The sequence below is a fragment of the Aquila chrysaetos genome, chromosome 20, assembly GCF_900496995.4.
Source record: "Aquila chrysaetos chrysaetos chromosome 20, bAquChr1.4, whole genome shotgun sequence".
In the NCBI taxonomy this organism is placed as follows: domain Eukaryota; kingdom Metazoa; phylum Chordata; class Aves; order Accipitriformes; family Accipitridae; genus Aquila; species Aquila chrysaetos.
In genome coordinates, this window is record NC_044023.1 from 226,654 (window position 1) to 250,169 (window position 23,516).

The following is a 23,516-nucleotide window of genomic DNA, read 5'->3' on the forward strand; positions in this document are numbered from 1 at the left end:
AGATGAACAATGAGCCTTTATTAAGCCAATTATCAAAGTCTTAGAGACCGAGCATTAATATCCCTCCATTTAGAAGACAGACATCTCTGTCAGGGACAAGACTGTTGAGCTTATGCTATTGACAGCTTGGGGAGGAGTTTTAAAGTGTGATCTTACCTGGATCTAAAGAATAGCCTGAACTTGTGCCTTATTAGGATGGGGAAAGCATTAATTCTTTTTAGCTGGTAGTCATGTGGTTATTTAGTAACAGCTCTCAAAAATAAGATTCAGTGTGTAAAAGCAAGTTCCTTGTGGTTTTGTCTTTTTCCGTAGGGACAGAATTCCTAGCTATCAGCTATCACCAGTATATGGATGCTTTGCATGCTTTTCATGCTTGGGGTGGCAAGGTTGTTTTGGTTAGTGCAAATACTGGAGTCAAACAGCAGAGAGCTCAAGCATGACCATAACAGCCAATGCCCAGGAACCTGCTGGCAGTGAGTCACCTGCATGGTTTTAGCTGCAGGTACTGCTAGTTACTTTAGCACTGGTAGTTACTCACCACTACAGTCTGACATGCCAGAGGTTTGCAGTGCTTCACATCTGTTGGCAAAACATTGGTGTTTACTCTTTCCTGACTCCAGATGCTTTAATCTGAATAACAGATCTGGTAACTGGGCAGATCCAGAACAGTGTGCAATTTTGTCAGCGTATCTTCAGGATGCTGTCGTGTTGGAGGATGAAGCAGCTACCCAACTGAGTTGGAGATGAAGTAGTGCATCTGACTGTGCTCGAAGAGCTGGGTCAAAAGAAAACTGACCACACTGTGCCACTGCTGTTAAGTGTCAAACCAAGCTCCCTGTCTTCCAGCTGTTCTCCCTGATAAGGTAGTCTTTGGCTTTCAGACCTGACGCCTTCAGATCTTGCTGCAAATGTGAGCACTGCTTTTCTCTTGCAGGTTCTTCTCTTGCTGTTTGTGCAAGCTGCTGAGCAGCCACTAGGAATCAGTTTTGGTCTTTGCTGACATTACTTTAGGAACCGTCTAGGACCAGAATGAATTCAATTTTCAGGCACCATGGAATTTGGCTTTTAGTTGCAGAAACAAAGCCATCTTACTCTATAAGACCTGCTGGCTGTTTTACAGGGCAGCTCACTGTGGCTGGCACCTTGTGTTATGCTGCTGGCAATTCATCAGAGATGATGGCACCTTCTAGATGCCTCTGAATTGCACCTTCCTATAGGCTGCCAATGAAACTGTATGCCTGACTTTGCATCACTGATGGTGGTTTTTAGGGTTTGTGGTTTTCTTACTAGAATGGTAGGGGAAGAGAAAAAGGTTGCACCTTTAACTTTTACCTTTTTTTTCCTTTGTGCTATATGGGTGAAAGCCTGGGTATTTTTTTTTTCTTTAAATAACATAGGAATATATATATCTTTTCTGATTGAATGTTTACTATTTGTAAAAATAATATTTGCTAAAAGCTTATTCAGCCTTTAATTGAAACAATGAGGGTGTGGAATAGCCGAGAACAGTTCTTCTAAGAGCTGTTGTGCAGAGGCTAAAGTATCTTTCATCGACTCAGTGAAATACGCAGCTAGGCTCTCAGTGATGTTCACACCCCCCCTAAGTTATCTGCAGTCACAGCAGAACTGGAATTACAGCCCAGAGAAGGGCTGAGAGCTGAAGATGATGTTCATGTTCTGCCTTTCTAATCTAGTTGCAGAAACTGGTTGGGCAGTGGAAAGTATGGTAAGAATACGTGCCTTTTTCTCCTCTTCTTTGTTTCTTATTACCCTTAGAGTCATTGTTATCATGAGCTTCCCTGATTCCTTTTCTGACTTGGGTTAGACTCTTCATTCTCATCCAGAAGGCTCTTCCCAGAGGTGTTAAGTGAGACTGTCACTTTTGCTGCTTCATCAGATGTGCGGAGCTCAGGGCTCTTTTAAGAAACCTGACAGAATATCTGCTAGCAAAGAGGCAACAGATAAGTCTTCTTCCATCTCTGTGTCATTTCTAGGAGGCAAAATTGTCATTGCTGGTTTTCCCATTCCTCTGAAGGCCAGTTTTCACCAGTGTCCTGTTTCAGAAGGGATGTTACTTTTATGGAGGCAGAAAAAAGCTAGCAAAAGCAGCCACTGGTCCAATCCCAAATACCTATTCGTAGAAAACCTGATGTGTTTCTGTGGGGGTGAGGAGAAGGGGAAGTGGCAGGAGGAGAAATGGGAAAGTGGGGGGAAAGGGTGTAAGCATAAGGCAGATTTAAAAAACAAAACAAAACAAAAAACCCAATGAAAAAAGAGGGGGAGGTATGCGAGAATACGGAAGAGGCAGCAAGGAAAAAAATGGCAGCAGTGGATTAGGATGGACTGTTGAGCAACTTGGAGCAGCTAGATCTGCCGTGGGCAGGGATTGTTTGGCATAAAGCCTAGGAACAACTCAGTTCCACAAAAGCAGCTGGCAATTTAGTGTAGTCTGGTAGTGCAGACTGCATAGTGTGCATTTCTCCATCTTAAAGGGATCAGCTAGCACATTTATTAGCCATCAGGGGCTGGGAAGAGGCACGTGAGACTACAGAAAGGAAGAGTGCAAGAAAATGAGGAGAACGTGTGGGAGAGGAATATGTTCCCTGGCATATTTGAATGCTTTTGTGTGTGGTTTCAGAATGTCTCATGCAAGTCTCCTGGATTGCAGCAATCCTCTTTCTTTAAGCTTCAGTTCATGGAATGATTTCCTATCAAAGTATATCAAGGTACTTCTTCTGATTAATATCTGACTCAATCTAAATACAGCTATACTTATCTGAATGTCAGTATCAAGTGTAAGCAGACACATTTGACTAGCCTCAGGTTAGGTTGCTTTTAAACATGGTTTTAACTAAATTACTTTCTATGTTGTTATATTAAGAGGACTAAGTTTGCTGCCCCAGCTGCCTATGGAAAGCTACCAGCCAAGTCAGTGTCTGTGTCAGTACTAGCTTCCAAAGCTAAAATAGCCCAAACATTGTGATACCTTATCCTAGTGATGGACACAGTCCTGGGAGGGCTGGGAGATCTGTGACCTTCAGTACCCTCTGGAAATTGTGCAGAAAGTCATGCACAGAGAGAACCAGAAGGGCGGTTAGGTGGGGAGGCGAGAAAGCCGGGCAGTGCAGGACAGGTCCACAGAAAGGGAGCTGCAAGATTGGTATGGGTAATGTGGCAGTTGGTCCCTGAGCGTTTTAGAACTTAATATTCACAGCTGTAATACCACTGTGATAACCACATAGTGCCCAGCTCTACCTTATTCATTTAGAGCCTGCATCTCTGCAACGTCCTCACTAGAAGTCCCTCCCTTAGCCTGCATTCAGTGCACACAGCTAAAATGTGTAAGTGCAGATGCTGTTGTAATTCTGCTGTGGTGGTATGTTCACAAAAAAAGGTTGCAGGGTTTGTGTGATTACAGACTACTAGGTCTCCTGACACAAAATATGACTATTCTTAGGCGTAGTTGTTTATACTGGGCACTGTAAAACTGGTTTAAGTAGTGTGAAGAAAATTTTTCCAAGTGAGCTTCAAGAGAGTAGAGGGGAGGCAAGAGTGCAAGTTCTTGCTAGGCAGGACACCTGCCCATTGAATACTTGACAGGAATACTTGTTCATTGACCTTGCTGGCTGTGTTTTTTATTCTTAGTGCCCAGCAAATCAAGGCACAAATTTGGACAGATGAGTTAAAATTTGTACTAGCAGATCAGTTTATGCAGCATGGCTGGGGGATCTGGCCAGTATGAAGGTGCCTATTAAATCATATTCTTTGCAAGTCTGGCCACCACTGAAGATCTGAACTGGTTTTCCTTCTACGTGGCATTTGTGCTGAAAGCGCCAAATTTCCAGTTCAGCCCCCTCATGCTCTGTTAATTACAGAACTGCTAAATGTCTGGAACAGCTCTCTTTGTAATCTCAGCTCTGTGAAATAAGATTGACTGTGGTCTAAGAGAAGGGAGGAGAATCAGAATGGGAGATAAATCTTGTTCCCATCTTTCCAAGAACTCTTTTCCAGATATTAGGGTACAAAAAAACACACCCCCAAACCCAACCAAAAAACCCTATAGAAGCCCAAATGCCAATGCTTCAATTTAGTGCCAGTGGCTGGTTTTGAGGTCTTGCCTATAGAACATTAAAATATTTTAAAAGGCAAAACCCATGAATAAGTTCACTGAAGCTCGCTGGGAAAAGACTGGATGCCTTGGTAATTCTTTCCTTCTCTCTGGCTTTCGGCAGTCTTGTAAAGGGTTGTTTCATCCTTGTTAACTCTTTAATTCCAGGTTAAGGGTATGTTCCTGCAATGAGCACTTTAAAAGTTTTGTATCCAGTTTGCAGCTCTATGTGACATACTTCCATTCATAACTAAATGGTAAAAAATGTAAAAGGGATATGCTCATTACACTCGAACATGCAGTATCGTTGCTTGCAACTCCTCGACTGTTTTATTTTGGAGCAGTTCTGCCAGGCAAACGCGAGATGGCAGCGCAATACAGAGCGGCTCACCAGCGCAGGCCTGTACACAGTATCCTTGGCTGGCTGCAGAGAAAATGTGAGCTGGTAGCAAAGCAAAAATTGTCACGTTTCTTCCATGCTAAAAGATTTGACTTTTGCCTCAAGAATTACTCTTCCTCCCGCCCCGCTTCTTCCTCTGTTTAGCTTTGCCAGTGCTCCCCATGGCTTTTCACAGCTCATCTTGAATATATTTCTTGCTCTTCTGACAAGTTGCTAGCTTGGCAGGTTTGGAACATAAAGCTTTATGAATGGTTACCATTGCTGCAACTGATTACCCTAAGAATCACGTGATAGACAATAAATGGAACCACAAGTGTGAAGAAATTTTTCTACTTTTTTTTTTTTTTTTTGATCCCTCTGGTAACTCACCTTGGTTCTTGAGTGTATGCCATTTGTCAGTATGCCACATAATCAGCTATTTTGGGCTTGCACTGGACCTGCCATGACCAGGAACCTGCCCTGCCTGCTAATTTTAATGTGTAGGAGGAGTGGGTTGCAGGCCAGCAAAAGCTATGTTTCCAGCTGCACATTAGGTCAACAGGCTTGATAGAGCAGTTGTCAACCCGCAAGAGCTCAGCCTGCACCTTCCACTTTGCCCGTCCTTAATCCAGAGTTTGAGAGCACTGTTTCAAAACAGCATGGCCAAGATTTCATCACGGGTGAGTACAGCAGACTGTGGCCAGTTCTGGGGGAGGTGGTTGCAAATAAGTGAGTACTTCTACATATTTTCACCTTACTGCTTACTGGCATTACCAGTTTGTGCAGGGTCTTTATGAAAGGTAAGAAGCTAGGCAAGCACTGCAGAGGGTCTTGCAGCAGACCCATTGAGTCCCATTGTACAGAGAGGAACAAAGCTAAAACTATTGAAATAAATCATAAATCTCATTACCTAATGGTTAGCATGGCCACACATGCATGGCAGATAGGAGGAACTTAAATATGGAATTTTATAGAAGCTGTCACGCTTTGGCTCTCTTCCTTGTCATGCCATCACTGTTTGGGATCTCACGCTATTTTTAGGAGTCAGAGAACCAGGAATCTGCTTGTGCTTTGCAACTGATCAGGATTAGAGCTAATGGGAGAAGTACATTGGGCTTCCTGCCACCCCTGAGCTACTTTCCATTAAGAAGCAATGGTGAATTCCTGCATCTCTGGTCTCCTCATTGGTCGTTTTTTGCTGTTTCTGTTCTAGCTTGCTTCAACATACATTTTGGGAAAGGTGTACCTGTCAGGTCAGGACTCTGCCGTGCACTGAATCATTCAGAGATAGGATAGCTTTGCTTATGGAATGTTATGTGCTTTGGTGCTTTGGTTTTGGTTGTGTGTCCTACTCATTATGCTCTCAATGGCAATTTCCTTACGCAACTTTTTTTCCCCTTTTTCAATGATCGCAGGAAAATCCAGTGTCTGGTCGCAACATGATCAACTAGCCTGAAAAGTTATGAAGAAAGATGTATCTAGCCGATTGCTCTCTTCTGTACTGGACCTGAAATCATGGTGTACCTTTTTGGTTACTATCACTCTTCACAAAAGAGAAATAATGCCATACATGCTTTTACCATCTAGTAAAAAACAACCCCCGGTCCCAAACAGCCTGTCTCTGTGATAAGACTGAATGAAATCTAGACTTCAGGGGGGAGCATTAAGGTATGAAGGCAAGAAAAAGGGGATGGAACTTTGCTACTGAATCATGGTAAGGTGTGGATGCCCAGAGATGAGTGCAAAAATTGGCCCAAGAATGTTTCAAGGGAATTTGATAAATACACAGAAAAGACCTAAATTCAATGGATTGCACTAATGCTGCCACGCTTTCTTTTTTTAATGGTTCAGTCTTCACAGAGGCGGAGTCTTCCTCTCTTTTGCAGAAAGGATTTACGCACAGACAGGTTTTGTTCCTTTCTGGATACTGGTAGAGAAAAGTCTGAGATAGGTTACTCAGTTATTAATAATAATGGGAAGAAAAACAAAGTTGAGCAAACTGAGGTCTATGTGACTGAATTCTAAGTACCAAAATGAAAAGCCTATTTTCATTAGTTTATGAAGTTTTGCTGCCTAGTACTAATGTAGAAACTACAGTAATTAATTCCAGTGGCATATCTGCTAAAATTGGTGTCATTTCTCAACAGGAGATGGACCTGTTACATCAAAAGTAGTAAATAATTCTATTATTTAATCCACAATTAAAGGCTAATAGAGCTCCAAGAAAGACTTGATTTTTCTCAGAGTTTTAAAGAAACTCCACTAGAAACTCCACTCTTGCGTCTGTAGTTCATCTTCAATTGTATTTTTTCCCTCACGAGTAAAGTCATGTGCTAGAATAGTTGGTGTATTTAAACCTCACAATGTCATTTGGCTAAAAAGTTGCTTGCAGATTCTTACTTTCATGGAAGTTCAAGCTTTATACAAGTATATAAATCAGATTAGATTTTAAAAACTGTTTTTGAAGAGGTCACATAACATGCTTATGCTGATTCAGTCTACCCAATAAATTCCATGAGAGGGTTGGCTATCCGACTTCTTGAAGACAGGAGATGCAAACTAACTGTGCTTTAATAAATCAGATTTACCTGCTTTCCTGGGGATATATGCGGCACAAGATCTTCCATATGACAGAGCATAGGCACATCATTGCAGGGCAGGAGCTATACGTAGACCTTTCTCTCCTCCTCTGCTTTATGACTTAGCTAAGCCCAATCATGGGCTGAGCAGAACTGTAATTATCACCATATTAAGATGTGGTTGTAAGGCCAGCTTTGAGGGCTGCAGGAGTAAGTTGTGGTTACTTCTTGATACTGTTGCATTCATCAAGATCCTGATAACACATAGACTAACTCTCTGAGAAGAGCAATTGACGATGGCTGGTTTGAAACTTTTATAAATGATCATTCAAGAATGTTATTGTATGAGAACCTTTTAATAGTTTCATGAAGGGTCAAAGATAATCTATTTTTAAAGGATATATGTTTGTATTCTGGATGATTTAGTAATAGATTACATAAATATTGTACTAACCATTTTGGTGATTTTTTCTTTTTTTCAGAGTAAAGAGGTTTACTAAATATTTTGGCTTCAACTGATTTGCAGGGCCACCCGTAAGTCACAGAATAATTACATAACTGCTATGATTTATTTAGAGTAAAAAAGAGATGAGAATGCCTTTATCAAAATTCAAAATAAGTCAGTGTTTGTTTCTGAACCCTGACTAACAGTGACCAGGATGACAAAAATCAAGTGCCGTAATTGTCTCTTCCTGTTTGAAAGCTAAACCTTATTGTCTGCTAGACCATTGTGGTGTGTCTTAAAAGTCAATGTTTCTAGCCTCTTTCAGGCCAAAGCTGGAGTAAATTTCTAATCTGATGGTGCCCAGAAAAACAGTATTTCCCTCTCTTGTTTGACAGAGATTCCAGTTTTAGTACCTCTCTAATCAAAGCAACAAACTGACAGAATCTCAGTTTGGCTGATTTTAGGTTACTGAAAACTTCGGGTTAAGATCTACAATGCCCTTTAGATTATTTAAATATGTAATTAATAATTTCAGAAAAAGCAGCTTAACCTAAATTCCGCTTAATGCTAAGAGCATTTAGGTACCTGTGTTCTTTTCCTTTTGAATAATGGAGCTTATGTTCCTGAAAGACGTTGTTTCTGAAAAATATCACCCTCAATGCATCTGTGCCATGTCAGATGATTCAACTCACAAAGCATATCTTGGTTTTGAGGGTAGTATGAAAGTCAGTGTTGTTTGGAAATGTTTAATTGAATGGTGACAACCTATAACTCCTCATTTACTTTATAATGTGATAGAAAATAAATTACGAAGATGGGAGTTGAAAGGACCTTCTGGGTCACTGAGTTCATCCCCAGTTCTGCAGATGAATATACACGTCTGACAAGTCTACAGCTTTCAGTAATCTAAAAATATAAATGCAAACCCACAGTAAACAGAATCTAATATATGCACAGAGGTCTCTGTAACACTACTGTGTTCTGTCGTAAATTTAACCTTGGTATTCTGGTTGTGGCTAGCAAACAGACACTCTCTAAGAGATCAAGAGACTGCTGGCTGCCACGCATGTTAGCTTTTAGCTAAAGAGGTCAGTAACACCTCCTCGTTCTCGTCACCCTCTCCTGTAAGTGTGGATAGTCACACATTAAGTGTAGCTTTTCTGGTTGGGATATTAGGAGTCCCCGAATGATCTAGGGTACTACCCTCATTTTACACCAGAGAGACAGAAGAAAGCAAGTGGATCCACTGTCCTTGTAGCTCATTGTTATTCGTCAAGTAAGAGCAACAGCATTATTGTTTTCCCCAGCCCAGCATTTAAAAGATGAAGAATGGCTCTGTTGCCCTCCTTGGGGACTCCAAGAAGAACATTTTTAGTTGTGAAGATCTGGCTCTGGAAAGAGGTGACACACTCTGATCGTTCGTTATCTGCGATATAAACCTACTTCTGCTTTCAGAGAGTCGAGATAACAACTTTGATGTATACTACCTTAAGAAGATCTGAATCAATTTATATGAAAAAACTGTTAAGCCAGTGTATAAAGAATACCACTGAAATTAGAAAGTCCAGGATTTTAAATGCCTCAGTGTTAAGGAGAATTAACATTGATTCAGAATATAAGCCCTAGTAAATATTTAACTCCTTTATGAAGTGGGGATAAAATACAGACTATTCCACTCTGCTATAAAAATCTTATGCCAGAGCATAAAAGCTGCTACAGGACTTGTGTCCTGAATGGAGGACTGCTTTACTTCCATCTGCAGTTCCTTATTTTTGTCTCTCTGTTGTTCTGTGTTGTTTTCCCTCTGGATTCCTGGCTGCTCTGGTAACTGGTGTTGGTGAATATGGAATAAACTTGCTTTTGCCTAAGGTATCATTAAAAAAACCCAAACCCTACCTCAGCAGGGTTTCAGCTTAAAAATATTTCCCCTTGAAAGCTACCTTTGATGAATCATTTTTTCCCACTTTTTTGCAAATTTAAAGTGCAAGCAACAGAATCGGTTTCAGTGCTGCCATAAATTTTAATTTTTTTTATTGCAATTGCTAGTTTAATTTCATTGTGAGTGAGAAATAAAGCAGTACTTCTTTCTCTGCTATTGAAAAGGCTCGGTTTCAAATTCACGAAAATGACATTGCATAAATACTCAAAAGACATGTTACAGAAATCTTCAAATGAAGAGTAGTCTCTTCAAAGGAAAAAAAAAAGCTCTGATCAAAATTCTGAGAGTTATAAATAAGGACTCTGTATACAAAGGAACTTTGTATATTCAGTAGAGTGTCATATGATGGCAAAAGCACATGAGGGTCACCCTGAGGATTACATCATCCGGAAGAGAACACAACATGCATCTCTTACATGAAAAGCATGTCAGACAAACCCCATGTATTTGCAAAGCCTTAGCTTCTTGGTCTCCAATGTCTCATTAAATCTATAAGAGGTTATTTTTACCCTCTTTAGATTTATCTTTCCTGGACATGCAATGGTAATCCTTATTTAACTGCAAAGCCTACCATGAGGGAGAATTAATTTGTGTTGAGAGAGCTCTTCTTGTAAAAGAATTTTAATGTGATATGACAGGCAACTTCTTTCTTTTTGGGGGAGAAAGAATGAGTTATTTGTGTGAGCTTTACTAACTGCTTACACTGCATTTATTGACCCTTTTCTCTTACCCTTGTATACATGTGCATTAGACATCAAAGGTTTGAAAACAATAAAAAATATCCCACGATAAAGACCACATTCAATGGACATTGCCCAATGCTTCAAAGCTTAAGGGACAGAAGTATATTGTACTGGGTACAAAGTGCAATTTGCATTTGCAAATAAGATTTAATAAAACTAAGACCTTAAGGTTCTCAGAAGGATCCAGTTCAACGCAGAAGATTGCAAATCAGTTTCTGTTCTATTTAATAGAAGCTTTGACTTCTTTGAGATTAAGCCTGAGAACGGCAGAAGTGACAGAAATGTTGACAATCTGGACTTGTTCCTATTACGACTTCCTTCATGAGACAGTGAAGGGAAACAGCTTGGGTGCCTGAGATAGTCAGGTTAGAAGGAAAGACCTTAACAGAGATGGATATGGATCTAGAGCCTGCAACTCAATAGCAGGTTAAGTCAAGTCCTATGCTTTTACTCAGGAGTCATAAACCGTGCCACAAAGCACAATCCCAGGTTTTGTTCCTCACGCTTTTGAAGGATTGGATGCCTCTCAATTCAGGGGGAGAAAAGTTGCAATATTCAGAGGAAGTGTCCCAGCAAACACCTTCCTGTTCTAAAACCAAATCTGTACTGTTCTGTTTTTTTGCCGGTAGTGTCAGCCTACCTTCTCAGTAGTAGATTTTATTCCTTCAAATGCCTAGCAGAATTGCAAAAAAGAGCCCTTCTTTTCTTTGTTGCTTATCTACTGAAACTGCTCTCTGACTCCAAATTACTTACTTGGTTGAAGAAATGGCTTATTCTTAGATGTGAAGAAACTTATACTGGCCCTTTGTTACAATCTTAGCTGGCCAAAAGTAATAGCTGCAATTTAATGTTTACTTAAATTGTAAACTCCCTCCAGAATTACTCAACTCATTCTGGTCAAAGATACAAATTAAATACTGCAAATGCCCAGACTGTAAGAGTTGAGAACACCTATGATGAAAAACGTTCTAATTCTCTAGAAGAAAAACAAATCAAACCAAAATGCTGTCTAGGGTGGGGAAAGAATTGGACAGGAAATAAAACGATCCTTTTAAAGAACGCTGGTTATTTGGTGTTCTGGTGCTACACCAAATATGCTTAAATGCTTAAAATAAACAGTTGTTTGTCTTAGCTTTATACTTTATAGCCTAGACCTTGCTTTCTTGAGAGCAAAGAACCCCGGGTAATTTTCAACAATCTTTAAGTTTGTTTCTGCTGCTGAACACCCATTACATCTGATAACCATGTAGCAATAGTTGGTAAGCTCAGATCTGCCCTGGTGAAAGTACTTTAGAGATGATCTGCCTCATTGTCCTAAAGGATAGGACTGATTTCGGGGAGCTATAACCATTTTGTACAGCAATAAATGCAGGGAGTCTAATCTCTGAAATCGTTACTTGTATATTAAACTTTTATATGTATATTAATGCTTTGAGGTAGGATTTTGAAAGTAACAGGATTTCAAAAGTAACATCAAGAAATCCAGGTAGGTTCATTACTGATAAATCTGCTTTCTTACTCTGGTTTAACTAGACCCTATTCATAGTTACTCTAGAACAGCTACTCCTTTTATTCTGGAATAACTAGTCCAAATAAATCCATTTTATGAATTTCATTACAAAAATATTCTTCCCTTCCACCACACTATTGAAGTTACCCAAAAGTGTATTTCCATAATGGGGTCTACATCAAAGCTGGATATTTCAGGGGAAAGATAAGGAGCAATGACCAATTACTGGGTAATAAAAAATAGGCTAAAGCCCAACGTAGTTAACTTTTGAATTTAGTGGTTTGCATCTTTTTCCTGAAGGTAAATGCCTTTGTGAAGACAGTTTTACACGGTTTTGTTCTTCCAGAGCCAGATTGCTTGATGCACGCTTTTAAGCTTAATACATTTGTTTTGCTCAGTATTATTTATTCCTTGTGATGAGGAACCGAAGATCTTAACTCTCAGAAGGCTCTCCTTTAAACATGTACCTTGCCTGAAAAGGCAGGGTTTTACCTTGGCTGTAGCACACCCTCTGCGGAAGGAGCACTTCGCCAGTGCCGCGTCGATGACCTGCCGCCCGACGCGAAGAGCATCGCCCTTCGGCTCAGCTGCGGTCGCTCCTGGCGAGTCCTGCTCCCTGTCCGAGGCACCGAGCAGTGAGTCGGGGAGCGCCTCCTGGTCTGACTTTTCAAGAAGCCCTGAAAGACCTTGTGGCTTGGGGTGGGTTTCTGGGAGGTGGGGAGAGGTTGGTTGCCTGAGGGGACCAAACAACGGGGCTTGTATCTGACTTTCTCTCTTGTCTACATCAAGGAGGACAGGAGGCCGCTCTGGGGAGCCATCCACGGCCCTGGGACACACGGTCTCAGCTGGGCCTCGCCACGTGCCCTACAGCCACCCCCAGCAGCTGCACCAAGGAGTTTGCGGCTCCAAAGGCAACAGCTGGCATGGGAGCTTTTAGCCTTTGGAAGCCTCCCTTTCTGTTGCTCTTGACGTGATTTGGGGCTTTGCCCGGGGGACCCCTCCCCGTCCCTGACCAAGGAAACAGGGAGAACCCTCTCTGTGGTGCACGCGGGTGCCCCCGGGGGCCTGTGTGCCCCTTCCTCCCCGCCGGCTGCATCCAGCAGGCCAGGCCTCCGGTGGAACCCACCCGGTTTGCCTGAGGGGAGCGGGACGTGGCCCTCGGTCAGCACGGGACTTCTCGGGCTCGGCGGGAGCCCCGCTCGCAGCACCGTCCCCGGGGGCCACGCAAGCGGTGGCCGCTACTTTCCCCGGAGCCGCTCGGCAGGCCGGGCGGGAAGGAGGCAAGGAAGGGGGCGGGGGGGGGGTCTTCCCCTCCCCGCCACCGCGGCCTGCCGCGCGGCCCCCGCCTCCCGGCCGTAACAAAGTGCTAGGCCGGGCGGGTGCTCTCCTCCCCCCGGCGCCGCAGCCCCCGGGCCGGGAGCGGCACCTGGTCCCCCGGCAGCCGGCGCGGTCCCTCCGGGCGGGTCCCGCTGGCCGCCTGGGCCGGGCCGGGCCGAGCCGAGGCGGGCGGCGCGGGGCCGAGGGGCGGCGGGAGCACCTCCCGCCTCCGCCGCCTTTGGGGGCGCCTTGTCCCGCTCGCGGCGCCTCATGGCGCGATGCAGCTGCAGTGGGAGGGAGAGGAAACCCACCCCCCTCGCTCGGTGGCCGCCTTTGTAACTGCTCAGCCCGGCGCGCCGCCCGGCCCAACCCGCAGCAGTTCGGCGAGCGCCGGAGCGCGGCGGCGGGAGCAGATGGAGCCGGAGGGTAAGGCTGCGCCCCACCGCGCCGCGCCGGGCCCCGCTGCCCGCCCGGGGAGCTGCCGCGGCAGCGGCGGCACGCCTGCTGCCCCTGGCCCCCGCGCCCCCGGGGAGAGGTTTCCGCGCGCGCTCCGCGCTCGCCCGCCCGCCAAGTTTTCTCCTTAGCGGAGGCTGGGGCCGACCAGGGGCCGCGGGGAGCCCGGGCGGGGGTGCCGGCGGGGCGGCGATCCGCGGGGTCTCTGCGGCGGGAGGCCGGTCCCGGGGCCGGCCCCGCTCCAGGTGTGCGAGGGCCGGAGGGGCAGCGCGGCCCTCCCGGGCGCCGCGCTCCCCCCGCCCGTCCGCCCCCTCCCCTCGCCGGTCGGGCGGGCGCTGCCCCGCGTGGTCGCGGCGGCTGCGCCCGGCGCCAGGGCCCTCCTCTGCCCGCTCCTCCCCGCCCGCCCTCTCCCTCCGCTTTATCCTTATCTTCTTGTGCCTCTTGTCTCTGTGCTGCCCCCCTCTTTTCTTTTTCCCTTCCTTTATCTTATCATCCCGCACAGATCCGGGGCGACGCTCGACTCTGTGTGTGGGGGGGTGTTTCTTCCCCCCCCCCCCCCCCCATTGAGCGGGCTGGCGCGTTTCTCAGGCAGGCGCATTGTCAGCGGGGTCCAAACCAGCCCTCCTGAGGCCTGAGCGCTTCAGCTGGGGCTGGCAAATGCTGCTGCCCTGGTCTTCCAGCTTCGTGGAGGCGAAGCATTGGCTGCAGGCAGTTACAGCGCGGTGCTTCCCCTGCAAACTTGGTGGTTGTCTGCAGGCACCTCGGAGAGCCTCGTCCCTGCACGGCTGACAATGCTCAGAGATTGCGCGTTTGAGTAAATATAGTACTAGCTGTGTAAATACATTTTTAGTACTCCTAAAACCACATAAAACCAGTTCTGTTAAACACTTATTTTCGTAAGACTATTATTGACTGCGTAGATCAAATTTATTTTCTGCCAATCCATATTTAGGCACTTAGGAAATGCTAAGTTTTTCTCCACTTTCTCCTTTTTAAATACCTTTTGGAGCTGTTAGTACTTATAATGTAAACCATTTCTAGTTGCAAATTGGAAACCTCTGAGCCATAATGGTCTGTTGCATTTAGCTGGCTGTTTCTTGCAAGCCCTACATTCTCATGCAAAAAAAAGAAAGAAAGAAAAAAAAAAAAAAAAGCCCTAAAAAACCTTATGAGATTCATGTTTAGAAAATTGGCTGCATACATCGTAGCTGTTTTTTAAACCTCAGTACCTAAGTCACATTTTCCATTCCAAATATTAAGAGTGGTTGAACTATGTTAAAGGGATATGCTCTACCTTAGTTCCCTTGCAAGCTTTAGGGAATTTTAACACAAAGGAAAACGGCTCTACAATTTCAATGAATCTGGGACTAACCACTTCTTGCAGTGCCTGATACGCAGCAGCACCAAAGAGTGGAAGAGACTATTGGCGATTGTTAATGACCAGAATTGGTTTTGTTGTCCAAGCAGAGAAGTATGCAGAATGTAAATGGGATATGTATGGTGACAAATACATTGATAAAAAGATTCTTGCATTCTTTAGAATAACTTTATTTTTACTAGGAAGCTAGTTTTCACAATGCTATTAGGATGTTTTAGTTCTTCAGTTCATATTCAAACTAGCAGAGCTGTGTTTATAAAATCATACCCTGAAATAAGCAAGCTGGTTTTGTTCCTGATTTAGCTCATTTATGACCCAGTTCTTTATATTGTGTATCTCCTAACCTTAATAAATCTAGAAAAAAATGATAAAAATGAAATTAAGTTTAAAGGAATTCCTTCGTTTGAAGAAATAAATCCTTAATTTTAAAAAATGGAAGTTCTCTGCCCTGCTTCTTGGGTAGGTAAAGGCTGGATCAACCCAAGAAATATTGTGGCGAGTTGCAGACCTCCTGAGGTTCCTCATCTGCCCTGGATCCAGGCATATTCAGACAATCTGACTTCTGGCACCTCCAGAACTACTCTGGTACCAATCTTCAGTACATTAAGTTTGGAGACAGATCCTCCCACATGGATTGGAGCCTGCAGGAGCAGGAATACCTGTGTTAGCAGCCTTTCTCTCCATTAGTTATAGAAGGAGCTGGGGCTGTCACGTTAGATGCTTGTGGATAGGTGCTATACATATCCCACCGTACGCGTGAATATGTAGTTTTGTTGACACTGGTTGTCTTCAGTGAGTTATTTCTGTTTTCATACTTACAGCACCTAGAGTGGTGATCTAACAGAAGTCTGTAGAGGCTAAGCTTGCTTGCTGTTGTGACTTTGATCAAATGTGTCCCACTTGTGTTGTCCTGGCTTGAATCGTTCTTGAATGGAGCTGGAATTGCCATTGTCCAGTCTCCTTTGGTGCAGCTCCTTGCATTTAAATGTATGTCTAAAACTCTTGCTGAAAGTGAAGCCGGGACTCTCTTCCCAGAGGAGCTCTGCCTCTTTCCAAATGTGCAGATGGAAGCCCTGTCAGGTATCTTCCACAGAGATGGGGAAGAAAGGCAGGGGGTTGATGCTAGGTTGCCCTTTTCTTAAGGAAATCGAGTAAGGTGTAGTAATGCCACGGGAAATACTGACCCGCAGAGTTCTGGTGGATGTCCCCCAAGCTCCAAACGTCGAGTGAGGTGATAATGTGCAAGGAGGTTGGGACTTCAAAGCTTGTTTGGTCTTGAGGTGTCTCAAGAGAGGATGTTTTGTTCAAACCAATAAAAATAGTGGAATCAAAATAGAGTGGTGATGGTCCTCGTGGCTTTTTGTATGGGATGAGCTTCTGTAGCATGATCCAGAACGAGGAAGACCATCTTAGGTCAGCAGCAGTGGAAGTGGTTTGTCAAGACCCTGGGACACTGGGAGGGAAGGACTTGGGAAGTCGGAATCCAAGGTGGAGATTTTCTACTTGCGTGTTGTTTGCATTGCAGTGTTTTCAAGACAACCTTTGTGGCTGGGTTTTTCAAAGCATCCCAAGTTTTATGCTCTGAGCTCCCTGGTCAGGTTGCTATGTGGTTTGGTTTTGGGGCAGCCTTGCTCTCAAACAAGGTGTGTGAGATGGGGTGATTTGGGGACCGGTGCCCTCTGCAATGCTATCTCAAATCCATGTGCTTCCCACTGGTTTTCAATGAAAAACGAACAACTGACTGTTGTAGGAGGTCTTTTGGAACAGCTTTGTCTTCCCATGTGTCTGTAAAGTGTCCAGCTCAATGGACAGTGGATGTTCCTGACTGAAGCTTGTCTGTTACCACAGACCCAACTCAATAATAATGAATGGATTTTTTATTCAAATTGTTTGTACCTTTTTTTGTTTTAGGGATCTTGTTAAGATTATTGGACATCAGTAATATTGGTGCAAATGGTCCTGCTTTGGTTGGTGAGTGTGACCAAGTGGTCTGTATGAGAATTGAAAGGGCAGAGAGTGTAAATGCAACAATGATGTGATGAATGCTTTGTTTCCTCTTGGACCGTACACCCGTTTCTACTAAAGCTATAAACTTGTAAAATGCTTTTGAGTAAGATTCATTTTCTTCTTCAAGCTGTTTTGTAAACATTTTTCATTTACTAAATACTGAAAACTCAAAGAATTTGAAACTATTTAAAAGACGTAGCTGGTAAAACCTAAGTGATAAATACTTCTAGTTCCCAGGACTGGATACAGATACTGTGTGAGAGATTTGAGCTGTTGATTATGTAGATGTTAACTTGTCTGAGTGGACAAAATAGTGTGGCAGATTAAAAGGAGTAATAACTACTCCAGTGTTCATTTTTGTCAACATTATCAAATTTTAATGTGAAAATGAACGTTTCACTTGAGAGACCTTGGTTTACAATTCTTGCATAATGATGAATATTGATACTATTTGCAAAAACCGTCTCTTATTACGAATTCTCTGAACTAGTTGAAAGTTCCTTTTCAGTAAAAAAATAACTTCATATATTTTTCAGATGTGGAAACAGAATTTGCAATAGCCTGAGATAAGGTGGACTAAGGTACAAGTGAGAGAGAGGAGAGAGAAATTATGAGGGAGTATCATTGAACTCCTCAGCTAGTTCTTTCCATGATGTGGCAGCTCTCAAGCCATGCTGTGTACCCACCAGCAGCTCTCAGGTCTCTCATTTTCTTGTCCTGGGCCAACCCCTTTGAACTCCCCACTGAGCACCGAGCCTGGTTCCCCTGAGCACAGGACCCCAGACCTCCACTGTGAAAATCCATGTGAAATTGGGAATAGATGTTTGCAGTTCAGTGTTGCATGCTCTGGAGCGTACTGTAATTGGAAGGCAGTCAGTCACCGCACGAAACTCTGGCTGGTTTGGACGGTACGAATAGTGAAATTTGAGAAGGCCTTTGTTGGTGGAACAATAGTAGAGGTACACTGGAAAGTGCTTCCAGTGAAACTTTTTGCCCCTCCCTCTACTCTCCCCCCTCCCATTCCCCAGCCATCTCCTAAAAGCGAGGTTTAGTATAACTATGCATTTTACACTTTGCAATGTCTTAAAATTTTATGGGTCTTTGAATTTTATTTCACATTTTGTGGCTTTTCACTGTATCTGTACTGGCTGTCATTAGGAGTTTCTGGTACTAAAGTACTGTGTGTTTGCCTTACCTTGATACTGGGCGAATGCTATACCAGCCAGCGCAGAGAAGAAGTGCTAATGCACGGAGTCGTCTCCTGCAGTGCTAATGGAGCGATAGATAGCCTGATGTTCATCTCCATTCCCTCATTGGTATGGCCATTACTTTTTCTGGCAGTAGTCACCATGTACTTCTATGAGAAATACCTAGGGTGTGCAGTTGTGACCTGGCTTCTCAGGGTTAAGTTACTGAGTTTAAATGGCATTATTTAAAGCATGTTGCCTCTGTGGTCCCTGACTGCTACCTCTCAAAACTCTGTTCTCCCTACTTTTTCTTCTGGTGTCACTGACTTTTGTTGCTATTTTTGTCTTTCTGTGAAATGCAATTGTATTTCAGAGTTTATTGGTATTGCCTGCTTCCTTGTTTTCTGGGTTGCACTTTTCTTATTATTTGGCAAGGCATAGATCCTGGTGTGGGACAGAAAGCCTCCCATGCTGTGGGAGGGCTGGGTGGGGAATTGTGCAGGCAGGTTGGGGAGAGGAGGTTGTTTACATAGTATAATCTCAGTCATCTCATGCAGGATTCCCTGCAGGGTCCTTGGGAGGCTCGGAAAGGTGATTTCATCAACTCGTCACCTCCAGAAGCTCCATTAACAGAGGGTCAAGTTTCCTACCTCAGAGCCGTGCTGTCAGAATAACCCTTCAGATATCGTCAGAATACTTTTCTCCCTCTGTCTTTCTTCTCTCCCTCTTAGTATGATTAGTGTTTCGGTTATGAACTCTAAAAACCCATGGCTCTTTGACAATCAACTGTCAGCATAAAAAAGTTGCAGAAGTGCTAACATGGGATTTTTCTTATGCTTTAAGACACTTGGTACTGCCTGAATGATGTAATATGCATTGGTGGTGGGACTGGGAAGTCTGGGCTTACTGTCACATGGCATCCCTGAGAGGCTGGTCAGACGGACCTTCGTGAGTCCCACTCTGTGCTTGTGTTGCGCAGTAATAGCCTGGAGAGAGAGCTTTTTTGTCTGGAAGAAATGTGTCAAGCGTTACCAACTTTTGTGTCTTTCTTAAATGCTTAAATTCTTAAAAATCTTGGAAGTATTGATTGCTGTTCTGAAGCAAGCTCCTGACATCGGGTAAGAAGCTGTCATCAAACAGTGAACAGAGTGATAATGTACAATTCACGGTCTTCAAATCTGTTGTTAGTAGTAGGACAAGGCATCTCTTAGGATGACAGAATCTTCAAGGTGTTAACAGAGAGGGACGGAGCAGACCACTGGCAACTGCTGTGAGAGGTGAGGAACTGCTAAACATTGTAGGTCCTCATGAATTTCAGTATGGCCATGAATAATTATATTAGTGAAATTATATGTTAAAATGCTGAAGCATCACCTTTTGAAAGATAATTCTGGTTCTTGAATTTCTTCAGAGATTGATTTGATGATGCTGCTTAGAAATTCTTTGGCTTAATGAAGATTCAAGGAGAGAAGATTTTTATGCTGGACTGCTGAATGAATCAATTTTGCATTATATTTACCATTTTTCTCTCTTCAAGCATTTTGGATATTCTGTTGCTGAAGTATACAGAGCCACTGCTTTAAGTGTAGCTACTGCTACTGTTAATTTATGGTACTCATTGACCTGTTTAATTAATGTGAAAGGCTAAAAGACTGACACTTTGGACTGCAGTTAGATGTCAGCCTGTTATTGGAAGCCCAACCTCTATCCTTTGGATGGAGTGTTTGGGTACAGTGTCTGCATGCAGCATACATATCTGTACATGTCATTGTGACAATCCAGATGGAGATTTTTGGAGGCTACCAGCCTTCATATTAAAGAATCTGATTTCTAAAAGTCCAAAGATCCCAGTAGTACCAGTATTTTTTGGAAGGCAGGGAGACATCTAAACATCACTTGGATATCAGAGGTTTCTCCTGTTTATTTTAAGACTTCTGAAAAGCAGGCAGGTATCTGACTGTAATGAAGGAATTTAACACTGGGCTCTAGTTTTCGTAAACTTTTGGCCTCTTTTTATTCTTTCTTTTTGAGCTTGCAGGCTCTGAGCAGAAATTCTCTCTTGGTAACTTAACCCTGAGCAAATATTTACATTCATGAGATTCTTGCTACTTCAGCAATCATTTTGGGCCTTGAGGTTGGAACAGGGTGAAAGTTACTGTACCAAACATTGGGGCTGGGGAAGGAGCGGGGAAAGGAAGCCTGAAGAAGCCTTCAAATATGGTTTTACCATGTTTGGTAGGAATCACCTGTTCAGTGTATTTTGGTTATCACTCCACAAACATTGCTGTATTCCAGAATGAGATTTGCAGAGATACCGTATTTCCTGCCACTGGCCCTATGCATATGATGGGTGCTTGTGATTTGAATTTCACCCACGTCTTCAAAATGCTGAATAAAAATGTTTGTGTAAAAACTGAAGTGAATGTAGCAGTAGAAGGGAAGACTGAGTTGGAAGAAAAGGAATAAGCAGTGAGTACAATGCAAAAAGCATTGAAAGTGGTGTAGGATGAGATTTTGAAGAAAGAGGGTTTTAAAGTCAAAATTAGTTAAGAAATCTGAAATTTGTAAAAGAGGAAACGTGTACAAAACACTGTTTGAAATTAAGCTGTGGACACTGCAGAAATAAAGGAAAGGTTCTGCAGGGTACAGAACAACAGAAATCTGAATAAAGCAAAGGAGGGAGTGATCTCCCTCAAAACCAATGGACGAAACCACCACCAGATCTCAGCCTCCTGTGTTTTTACTTTCTAGATTTTACCATTGTCATCCAACAGCATGCCCTGTGCTGGCTGCACCGTTTCTGGGAAAGAAAGAGGATGACAGTAAACTCAGTTCTCACTCCATTTGTGGGAGAAATAGGCAGGTTTCTCATGAGGGTTCTCAGCAAAGGCTGAGCACCGATGTAGCTTCCTCTCCCAGGCCGTCTCTGACGCACTGCTCGGGGCTATGTTTGGAGCCCTACACTAGTGGTCTGGCCCTTGGGCTAAATACTGCAGCTGCAACATTGCTGATGGCAAGCTGCTGGGAGCGCGGGAGAGCACGCGCTCGCATAGGAGAGCTGAACGCAAAAGCCACTGCAAACTGTGTATTGTATTCCCTCTTAAATTTGACAGAAAAAGGGGTTGTGCCCCTGCAGCTGAATTTGTACTGTTGGTTGACACGGTTCTACTGGAGCCGTGGCTGAATCTACAATAACTTACGCTGATTAAAGGTCTAGCCCCCAGGCTGTAACAGCGTATAGCTACATGTTGGAACTGTTACGGTTTGCATTGAAGTAGTATATATGTTTTTTCTACTTAATTTTTTTTCCCCTTTTTTCCCTGTTTGTTGAATATCTGCAAAGCCCCGGGTTGGGGGTGGATGAATTTTGCCTGGAGGAAAATCTCAGACGTTCCAGTTTCCTTTTGGAGCCAGGTGTGCCACCTCCATGCATTGCTCCCACGGCTGCTGGAGTCGTTCACTGGGGGTGAAGTTTCCCATGGAGGAACAAACAGTGCTGCTTGCTGAGCCCTCCTGGATCTGTTTTACTAATTGCTATTGAAATCCTTACAGCCTGTTTCTCGGCTGTAAAAGTGCAGAGCCAAACATCAAAGTTGGGGGGGAACAATCCCCCCTAGTTATTATGCAGTTCAGGAATTAATTTCTTAAAATTTTTTTCAACTCGAGCAAGTACATGTCTTGCCTTGCCATTCCTAGGAGATGCTTTCTAATGGAGGTGCAAGTGTTCACAGCTAGGGAAGAGTAAGTTTTCCTCAAAATAGTAAAATTTTAAAAAAAACATAAAAAAAGCCTGTCTCATCCATACTGTCTGGAGTTGTTGGTATTGGGTTGTTGGTCTGAGTTACGGCTGCTTGATTTTGATGGTCGCGCAGTAGAAAAAGTTGCTTCACTTGGAATGCAGAACAGATGCTTTACTTATTCACTTGAAAGGATAGTCTAGGGGTTTTTTTGTATTTCCCAGACCATGCAAGTCCAAAAGTTATTTTAAAAATTGCTAATCCTTTTGTTAGGACAAAGAAACTGTGGAAGTGAAGTTTGAGGGTAAAGGAACTGTGGTGTTAATTGTCCATCTAGTCCAGGGTTCAAGCTCTGCCCCTGGCCACAGCTGCTGCTTCAGCCATGAAAAACTTTGTAGCAAATGGTTATGGAATAGCTGGCACAAAGAAATAGGTTGGGTGTTTTTTTTTTCCTTCCCCCTTCTTCGCCCCACGCCCAATTGCTTAAAAATTGGGTTGTGTCTTAAAGGAGTGTTCATAAACTCACAGAACTCATGGCCTCCACTGAAAGAGAAATTTTCTTATGGCTGGTAACAGATTTAGTACATATTATTAAAAAAAAAAAGTTCATTTCTAGTTGTTGCATAAATACATAGAGTGGTGCCACTGCTTTACTTGTATGTTCACAGTGTTAAAACATTGTATTTTAACAGCGAACTGAGGGAGGTGGGGGATGTTCAGCCCTGCTGCTGTGTGCACAGGCAAAATGTTGCATTTTGCATTTAAGCTGACTCTCCCAAAGCAGCAAGAAACCTGCAGATAAGTTGCCGCCAGCTGGAGCACAGTGTGCACCATTTTGATGCTCCCTTTTCTCTCCTCCCTCCTTGTGAAATTAGGTTTCAAACAAAACCACTTTTGAAAACTGAGCAGGATCTTGCTTAATGGTTATCTATGGCAGCGGAGCCTCCACCGGGTGATACTTTGTTTTCTGTTCGATGGACGGTCAGAAACCCAGGACCTGTAGGTGGTGCCTGTAATTTGGGAATGGCTTGGTGAAATGCTCTTGAAGACCTTAAACCTTGAGAGCACAGGTTTTAAACTTGGCTATTTGATTTCCATTACATCTGGTTTTGCACCTGCATTGCTTGGGTCTTCCAACCACACAGGCATCAGCTGCTAAGAGTATATTCCAAATCTGCCAAACACATTAGATTATCCCGTCTCCTGTTTCCTGATTTATTCTATCAGCTTCATTGGATGAACCTCAAACTCCTGTTGAGTCCTGGTCACCTGTTTGTCCCACACCAGGATGACTGAGGAACCCTTGTGTGCTACCGCTGAGGCTCAGCATCAGCCTCCCAATTGCTTTTTCCATTTCTCACTGTTCTTGGTCTCTCACCTCTCCTGACATCTTGCAGTTCTGTGGTACCTTCAGGATATTCCTGACTACATCTCTTTCCAAGATGTGTTTCTATTGTGGCACCTGCTTGGCTGACAGTCTGTAATAAAAATTAATAAAAACTGAGTTGCTACAGTTATAGGCTAATTTAGCGAAGATCTTCAGATCCTTCTGGTGGCCAGATTGCAAAAATGCACTTTTGTACTTTCAGCTCTCTGAAACTTCTGGTTTTAAATCCAAAACCTTGAGGTTTAGATAGATCATGTGCATGCAGTTTTGATAACTGCATAATTGTGCTGCTGTTTCCCCGTTGGTTTTTTTTTTCCCCCAAATTCATGTTCCTCTACCTTGCGATG

General features: G+C 43.5%; 1 protein-coding gene and 1 long non-coding RNA gene across 4 annotated transcripts in view; both read left to right on the forward strand.

The window, feature by feature from the left end:
• The first annotated feature begins 4,633 nt into the window (after nt 1–4,633).
• On the forward strand, nt 4,634–10,248 carry LOC115353722. Of its 2 annotated transcripts, XR_003927677.1 has the most exons (4): nt 4,634–5,167; nt 5,903–6,155; nt 7,549–7,600; nt 8,819–10,248. It is a non-coding gene; the product is annotated as an uncharacterized LOC115353722 (long non-coding RNA). The 2 variants fall into 2 exon arrangements; XR_003927676.1 differs by having other exon boundaries at nt 4,647–5,167; nt 7,549–10,248.
• A 1,984-nt stretch (nt 10,249–12,232) lies between these two features.
• The window catches only part of FGD3 (FYVE, RhoGEF and PH domain containing 3), a 117,113-nt gene continuing 105,829 nt past the window's right edge, over nt 12,233–23,516 (forward strand). The window contains exon 1 of one of the 2 annotated variants that reach the window (XM_030043477.2): nt 12,233–12,338. In XM_030043477.2, coding sequence (XP_029899337.1) covers nt 12,248–12,338 — 91 coding nt within the window. In that variant the 5' untranslated portion in view covers nt 12,233–12,247. Of the gene's footprint in view, nt 12,339–13,089; nt 13,447–23,516 lie in introns of those variants that run through there. The other variant, XM_030043476.2, reaches the window with a different exon arrangement.